Genomic DNA, 9,408 nt, shown 5'->3' on the forward strand with positions numbered 1-9,408 from the left:
GGAAGGCTGAAAGAAGCTGAGGAGAAGGGCGATCCTATAGGAGGACTAGCAGTCTCAATTAATCTGGACCCCTGAGATCTCTCAAACACTGGACCACCAAACAGACAGCATATACCAGCTGATATCTGAGGCCCCCGACACACATACAGTAGAGGACTTCCAGGTCTGGGTTCATTCAGAGATGATGCACCTAACCCTTAAGAAACTGGAGGTCCCAGGGAGTTTAGAGGTCAGGTGGGGTGGGGAGGAGGTGTGGGATGTGAAGCAGTCAGAGGGGGGCCGAGGAATGGAATATGGGGTGTAAAAAATAAATTAAAAATAAAATTAAAAAAGAAAAGAATATAAAACATTAATTAACCTGAAGAAAATGCAAAATAGAAAGATATTCTGCATTCATGAATTAGAACAATCAATATTAAGATATCCATATTACCTGAAGCAGTCTATAAATTCAAGCAACCCTTTGCTACTTTTCATAAAAATGGAAATGGTAACTATATAATTCACATGCAACCATAGAGAAATATAGTCAAAGAAATTATGAAAAATGCTAGAAGTAACAAAATAGCTTGCATACATGCATGCATATTTGCATGTATACACAAATATACACAGATATATAATTATATATATGCATATAACTATTTATAGTGTGTGTGTGTGTGTGTGTGTGTGTTCACACACAGAGAAATAAACACATGCACATGAAGCCAACTGATCTTTGATAAAGGGGCCAAAATGTCACAATCAGAAATGACAGTCTTTTTAATGAAGTTTTCAGGAAACTAACCATTCACAATCAGAAGTCTGAAACTGGACCATCGAGTAGATTGAAAGTACAGGAATGGAGAGTCTATACCATATTCATACAGATCAAAAGAAACTGTAATAACTATATTAATGTCAGACAAGCCCAACTTCAAAGCAAGGAAAATAAGCAGGACCAAAGAGAAGGCTGCAGAATTCTAGACAGTTTTCCAAAAGCTCAGTATCCCTGATTGTGTGCATCTAACAACAGGGTATTAAAATTCATAAGCAAAATCTGGAAGCACTTAGAGCACAAATAGCCAAATGCATCACTGTGGTTAACAACTTTAATACCACACTCAGTAATAAGTCAAGAAGACAGAAAATCAGTAAACATTACAGACCACCTATCAGTCCTCATCAATCAACTTTATCTGATTGACATTTATAGACTATTTCACTCAATAAAATCAGAATATACATTCTTCTGAAACTTAGAACACTCACCAAGATGAACTTCACTATGGGCCATAAATCTCACCTTTAAAAAATATAGAAATAACATAGTTATAGGAAGTATTCCTTCAAACCACAAAGGAATTAAACTTGAAATGTCTAACTGAAAGGCATCTAGAAAAATCCCCAAATATTTAAAAAGTGAAGACCAGATGAATAACTCATTGATCATAGAAGATACACCAAGATCAATTTAAATATATCTGATACTAAAATATGTTAAGATTTAAAGTCGGTATTTAAAAGTACATTGCCGTCCCATCATCAGTAGGAAATTTGAATTCAAAATTTTTTAATTATGTTATTTTGTCCACTTTCACTTAGACATGCAATTGCTTGAAATAGCGTGGGGGAAACAATAAATATTTAAACACAAATGAACTAAAACATATGCAATTAGAAAACTGTAATATCCTGATAAAGGGAATTGATCAACATAAGTAGACAAATAGCCTATGCCCAAGTCCTAGAAGACACCCTATTATTAAGAGATCAGATCTTCCCAATTTTATCTATGAAGTTAAGATAATCTCACTCAAATTCCAGCATTCTATTCTAAAGTTGATATGGGAAGGAAACAGACTTAGGATGGAAAAATCATCTTGAAAAAGAGTAATAAATCATAGGATTCATATTTACATATAGTAACTTTTAACATTTACTATACAGTGTTTTGATGTCATTCTATTTTATTTTGTCCTATGGTAAAAGGTCTCCCTATGTATTCCAGATTGGTCTTGAATTCTTGCTTGTAGTCTAAGTTTTGTCATTGTGTACCACCATCAGGCTGTTGACATAGTGTTGGTAAGATAAGACACAGATCAAGAGAACAGACTAGAGGTCATAGAAATATATTCAAACCAATACTGTCAACTTATTTTTGTCAAAAAAAAACCCACAGGGCAATTCAATGAGGAAAAAAATCAACTAAAAAATTGATAATATACCCATGTATAAATATCAAAATTGTAACAATTTTGGAAGAAATTTGAAGGAAACTGCATGATTTGGGATTTTGATGAATTTTATGTCATGGTTACTTTAAAAACATATTTAACATATAAACATTTGTGTATACCTACAGACATATGTACTTATTACATATATATGTATACAGTATAAATGAAGAGATGCTACTTGGGATGATAATGCTGCCAAGAACCATAGACTATCTAATAAAATCTCTAGTGTTGATAAATTTTAAATACTATAACAAAATAACATATATGAAAGAAATATTAATGAATTTGAGATATAACTTAAGAGATGGTCTATTATTGAATAGAAAAGACCCTTAGGATAAAATGTGTGAGAAATATACATATATATGCTTGAGTACTTGTATCCTAAATATGAAAAACCTCATAAAATTCACTAACAAACCCGCTTCATTTAAAAAATGGTCAGTAGATATATAGATACAATCAAAGAAGATGTATATATATATATATATATATATGTGAAGTGAATATATGAAAATGTGTTCAACATTATAAGTTTTAAGAGAACAAAGATCGCCTCATCAAAGAAAACTAAAGAAGGAATGCAATTCAGAAGAACCATGGAGGAGAAGAAAGCTAGAAAGGACTCCATAATGCCCAACAGAGAAAACCAGCAAAACATTTTATACTAAAGTGGAGCGTTGATTTACCAAAAATTCAGCCTACCAGAACAACCAGTAAAACCATAAAGAATAGCAGTTATTAACAATGACCTCAAATGCAAACAACTTCAACTCACTATTTAAAGACCACAGATGAACTGTTAGATTAAAAAACATGATCTAACTATGCAATGCATGTTATACTGTTAAAACTGACACCTGCATACCCATATAAAGGCAGCCAATATGCCTTCAGTAGGGAAACACACAAACCATAGATCCACACCACAGAATACCACTCAGTGGTGTAAGCAAGAGTGATCAAGTCACACAAAAGCATTGATAAACCACAATTTCATTGCTAAGTGAAAGTGGACATTCTGGAAAAACTCCATGTCTATGATCCTGACACCTAGAAAAATCAAAACTTTAAATGCAGTGAATATATACTCTATTCCTGTGGACTTAGGAGGGACAGCGTAAAATAGGACACTAAGCATCTTTAGACAGTGGTACTACTACTGTCTGTAACACTACAAATATAGACACATGACACTTTGTACACTCATTGGAACATATCAAATGTTACAACATAAAGAACAAGCTTCAATACAGGCAAATTTTTAAATCCTTAGGTGCTGAAGGGACTCAAGGAGAGAATTATATTATGGCAAAAAGTCTAACTGCATTGCTAACACCAGAGACAATTTTACTGAGATGAGCAAACCTACAAAGCATTGGCAATGATTGGATACAGAGGGTTACATATTAGCCCTGCATTGTATTTTATACTATTTCCCATGATGGTGCAGTTTGAGAATTCTGAGATTAATATGTATGTCTCTAAGAACTGAACAGGTTAAATTTCTTTTTTAAATTATTCTTTTTTTAATTTTTATTTTTTAGCACTTTTTTAATTAGGTATTTTCTTACATGATAGTTTGATCATATTCTTTTCCTTCCCCTAATTCCTCCCAGATTTCTCCCATTAATGCCCAACTTCATATTCTCTCTCTCTTTTATCAAAACATCCAAACCAAAACAAAGCCAGAAAGGCACAGAATAAAAAGTAAAACAAATCGTGGAGTATTTTGTGTGCATGCAACCTGCACTGGGGTGTGGCATATGTACCCAGTGCTGCACCACTGAAGAAAGTTGACTTTCCCTCACAAACATAGTGGTCCGGGTGGAACCCTGTATCCAATTTCCCTTCTGTATGTTGGGATCTTGTCTACTTTGAACTTGTGCTGGTCTTAACATCAAGAATATACCAACTCAAAATACTGAACATCATGAAAGCAAATAGCTGTATTTTATACTATGATATAGAACTTAATGAAGAGTTCCCAAAAGTTAGAAACACAGATGACTGAAAAAAAATATGTATAAAATGTTCAACATCCTTAGCCATTGCAGAAACACAAATTAAAACTACGTTGAAGTTTTTTAATGTTATCCCAGTCCACAAAAAGGTCAAGATCAATAAAAACAAATGACAGTATATCCTGGCAAGGATCTGGGGCAAGAGGATAACTTTATTGCTGGTGGTAGTACAAACTACTATATTCAAAATAGGTTACTCAAAACATTGAAAATGAGCCACAAGAATCAGCTCTACCACTCTTTGGCACGTACCTAAAGGTCTCTATATGTTACTACAAAGATACTTCCACATCTATGTTTACTGCTGCTCTATTCATGATAGCCAGAAATTGAAAACAGCAAAAATGTCCATCCACAGAGGAATAGGTAGTGAAAATGTAGTACATCTATACAATGGAGTAGTATATAATTATTAAGAAAAATTAAATTATGAAACATTCGGGGAGATGGTGCTAGAAGCAATCATCCTGAGTGAGGTAGCTCAAACCCAGAAAGGCTAACATTGCATGTTTTCTCTTTTATGAGTATGCTACGTTTTAAGCTTTAAATACTTGTGTTTCATTCAGAATATTCACAGAGGCTATGTAGTTAATAAGGGACCAGGGAGGATAAGATGATCTTCCGATGAAAGGCAAATAGAACACAGTATCATAAAATGATAAAGGGTATTCTAAGATAGGAAGATTAAACGAGGGTGGGTGAGAGGGCAGAGTGAAGGAAGGGATGTAAAGAGAGATGACTTTGCATTAAAGACTTTTAAAAGCCATGTCAAAACCTACTACTGTAGACACTTCCTAAAATATATACAAATAAAAGGGTTTAAATGGAGTTACCATGCATTGGGTGAAACAATGCCACAACTACTCATAATATAATATCAATAAAACCCCCATTGCCAAGAATGGGTCATATCTTCTTGAGTCATTGGACAATAGGTTACCATAGACTCCCCTGCCCCAAACATTACAGACTTTTACCAGTGTTACAGGTCACCTTCCACCACCTGGTATATGACCCTATTGCAGGAGACAGCACATACTTACGTTTGAATGTGGCTCAATCAAGGTGGTACTCAACTAGAAGCTCCACCCCTACTAAGATTCATTGTGCAGGATTATACTTTACATATTAGTAGGGGAGTAGTCATCAACTGAATCCAACTGTTAACCTCATAAGCTATAATAGCAACCTTGTGGAAAGATGTACCCACTTGTGCAATAGTGACACAAACATTATAGGAATTACCAACCACTTTTTGCTTGGATTGAAGACATGTCCCATGAGGGGACACAATTTGCCTGACACAATTAATGAAGGCAAGATTGGGTTTGTCAGGGCCCTAAGGACAAACATACTGTAATTATTCTGCTTAAATAAATGTAGCAATACAATGACTCCTAACAACGTATTGCTATACCTATATATCAGTGCTTTGTGGAACCCTCATCTGAGAAGCTTCTAGAGACCCATAACTAGACCATGTGCAGGTGACTCTGAAGCACTCATCTTGAGTGGGATCTCTCTATACACTCCTCCTATCCAGGCTCAGGGACTTATCTGGAGGAGGCGGTAGAAAGATTGTTAAGAACTAGAGGCATAACTCTGAGGAAATGGTGTTTTCCAGAAAAATAGAACTGATGCATATATGAACTCATAGAAACATTGACAGGCTAAATTTCTTAGTGTTGGAGTAGGGGGTTACTACAGGCAACAGAAAATAAATGGAATAACCTATTTGGAGATAGCTTAAGAGTTGAAGTAAAATAAAATAGTGTTTTAGCTTACTTCTGGGAACACTTTAGAGATATTTACAGTTATGAAACGTGTGTAATTTTGTTACACTGTCAAGGAGTATCTCAGTTCATTTTTACTTAATCAATGAAGAAATAAAGAGGAGAGATGACTCTTCCTAGAAGAAGAATCCCAAGTAATCTATGGAATTACTCTGCTTTCAACAAACGAGGTAATTTCCTATCCCTTTAATGTTAGCGCTGCACAGTGACTTTTGCAGAGGACAGGGAGACAAAGCAGCAGGGGGCTGGAGGAGGGGAAGGGACAGTAGAGGAACTTGACCAACACTACCTGTTTGTGTAGTGTGTGACCAGGATCAGCAATGATAAGCTGCGTTGCTGCGTTAAGATCACCCTCCCCAACCCATACTGATAACCTGATCATGAGATAAGCATGCATGAAACTAAAAGGGGGATTGTACTGGCTAGTTTTGTGTCAACTTGACACAGGCTGGAGTTATCACAGAGAAAGGAGCTTCAGTTGGGGAAGTCCCTCCACAAGATCCAGCTGTAAGGCATTTTCTCAATTAGTGATCAAGGGAGGAGGTCCCCTTGTGGGTGGTGCCATCTCTGGGCTGGTAGTCTTGGTTCTATAAGAGAGCAGGCTGAGCAAGGTAGGAGAAGCGAGCCAGTAAAGAACATCCCTCCATGGCCTCTGCATCAGCTCCTGCTTCCTGACCTGCTTGAGTTCCAGTCCTGCATCCTTTGGTGATCAACAGCAATGTGGGAAGTGTAAGCTGAATAAACCCTTTCCTCTTCAACTGCTTCTTGGTCATGATGTTTGTGCAGGAATAGAAACCCTGGCTAAGACAGGGAATAAAGTATCTTTTCCTGCTTGTAATATTACTCATAGAAAAGACCTTGTATTTCAGGTTTAAATACTGGGGTTTTCTTACTAGCTCTTTTTCACTTACATAGCTCACTATTCTCTGAAAAAAACAATTGTATTTCTTTATTTGTTAGCAATATAGTCATATCACAAGAAGGCAGGTTGGATACAGTTAATGCAATAACTGATATCAAATTTGGGCAATAAGGGATCTAGGAGAAGAAAAATGCAGAATGGTGATGGGAATCTTAAGCATGTACACTATATATAAAGTGAGCATCTATAGCAGAGGGGATATGAGGAAGTAACCAATTGTTAGTCTCAAAATCACATGCAGAAAAAAAAAAAAAAGCTTAGAATTGTCAAAAGCAGAGACCAGGAAAACTATATGGATGGTTAGGTTACTCAAGGACAAACAGCCATAGCGTAAGGCAATTCCCTTATGAAATGAAGTGGAGAAATGAGAGAAGGAGGTAGATTTCCTATTCCCAAAGACTATTGCCTTTTCTTTCAAAGATTTATCTGACCTGGCAGAGACAAAGAACCCATACACTTAAGGAAGAAAGACCCAGCTTGAAACCCTGACTCCTCTGTGTAACATGTGACCTTGCATAATGCCAAACCTCTGTAATACTCTAATTGCCTCATTTGAATAATGAGGAAATAATGTGTATTTCTGGGGTCTTCTGAACAGGCAAAATGACATAGTATATTCTATGACAAATGTAATTTCTAATGAAAACTCTGTGCCAGTGGCACTATGGGGTCACTGGGACCTGTACAGATGTGTCTGGGCTTCACTAATCTGAGCTGCATCCTGGAGGAGGAACCAGAAATTGGGGAGAGTGGGGCAAAGGTGAATGGAATGTCACAATTTTCCTATAATTTTGGAGCTTTTATCTGCTTGGACCTTCATCTGTTCTAGATCCTTCACTGATTTCCAATCACTACAAGGAGCTTGATTTGGTACAGTGTCACTCACCAGGCGATGGCCTCTGAAGGACAGCAAGAGTCTGGGCTGCTTTGCTATCTTCCATAGACATTAAAAAAAAAAAAAAGAACTAAAATAAAAAGCCAGGCACTACCCCTCCCATAAATTGAATTAAATTATTCAATGTCTCCCTATTAAAATAAAACCAAACTCTTTGGCCTCCGGGCACTGAATAATTTGTCCCAAGTGTTTGCTTTCCTATCCAAATTTAATTGGCTCCATCCTTTCCCTTTCTCTCTAACCTCCAACCACAACCATTTCCTTTCCGTTCCAAGAACACTCAACCTTGGCTTGCCTTGGGGTCTTTTCACGAGCTTTTTACTTCTAAAAGAGCACTCTCTTTGCTACTCTGTGTCGTCGCTAAGACCTATTTTTTTTTTCCTTCTTGTATTATCTGTGGAGGCTCCTTAGAAAGGTTGCGGGTGACCTTTCAATCTAGGTCAGTCCCATTGTTACATACATCAAACGCCAGGTGTTTTTCTTTCCCATCGCTTTCCCGGCTGTAAACATGTCGTTTTCTAAGTGCCATGATTCACTCTGCATCAGACACCCCGAAGAACTGGCAAGAGCTCTTGCAGGGCACCTCGCAGCATTTACTGCTGGATCCCCAGCTTCTAGACCTCTAAACCATGAAAACTATTTCGATTTGAGAACCCAAGGAAGCCTCACATTTCTTCCTTTGCCGCATTTTACTTTGTATGAGTTCTCCTGCGTCACTGTGGTCAAATAAATAGCCCACAAAAGCAACTTACAGAGGGGGACGGTTTCGGGTGAGTTTCCTTCTATCGATGACGGGATGGCATGGCACAGTAGCTATACCTGTGGTAGCAAACACATGGAGCAGTGGCTGTTTGCATGGTAGAGGTCAGAAAGCCGAGAGAACAGGCTGGAAACGGTGGGATTTAAAGGCTCACTTCTAGTGACCCACTTCCTCCAGGCAGGCCCATCCTCCTCCGAATATTACAACAGCGTATGGCAAAGGCACACGTGATCACAGTTGAGTGAAAACAGTGTAGCCAGCAACTTTTATGCCGCTCAGAATAACTAGGACCCTGCAGGGCTGACAGGCTTGGGTAATTGATCTGCCTCTCCTTCTCTCCATCAGCAGAATCCAAAACGATCTCCTCAGAGTTCCTCTCTAGCACAAGCGTGTCTCTAGAAATCTCTGCTCCCTCATCACCACCCTCACCAGCAAAGAAAGGCACACTTGGCATCTGACGTGTTCTATTGGGCCTTTAGCCTTCAAAATATTGCCAGAAGCTGGGGACCAAGCATTGGAGACATGCGTGAGTATGTGACAGAGTTTCAGATCCAAACTAATCCCCTGTACATCACCCCCATCTCCTCTGACACCTGATCCTGCCCCTCTTTTCCCCTTCCCCTCTTCTCTTCTTCCCAAGTCCCTAACACCCTCTACCCACCGGGATTATTTTGTTCCTCCTTCTAAGTTGTACTATAGCACCCACACTTTGGTCTTCCTTCTTGAGCTTCATATGGTCTGTGAGTTGTATCTTGGGTATTCTGAGCTTTTTTCCTAATATCCACTTAT

General features: G+C 37.8%; 1 protein-coding gene across 1 annotated transcript in view; it reads right to left on the minus strand.

Moving 5' to 3' along the window:
- The window catches only part of Gm3985 (predicted gene 3985), a 61,522-nt gene extending 52,699 nt beyond the window's left edge, over positions 1 to 8,823 (minus strand). Inside the window, exons 1-2 of the mRNA NM_001177589.1 lie at positions 8,612 to 8,823; positions 1,255 to 1,288 (exon numbers count right to left, since the gene is read on the minus strand). Coding sequence (NP_001171060.1) covers positions 1,255 to 1,279 — 25 coding nt within the window. The 5' untranslated portion in view covers positions 1,280 to 1,288; positions 8,612 to 8,823. The remainder of the gene's footprint in view (positions 1 to 1,254; positions 1,289 to 8,611) is intronic.
- Between the last annotated feature and the right edge of the window lie 585 nt (positions 8,824 to 9,408).

The sequence above is a fragment of the Mus musculus genome, chromosome 8 (genome assembly GCF_000001635.26).
Source record: "Mus musculus strain C57BL/6J chromosome 8, GRCm38.p6 C57BL/6J".
Lineage (NCBI taxonomy): Eukaryota > Metazoa > Chordata > Mammalia > Rodentia > Muridae > Mus > Mus musculus.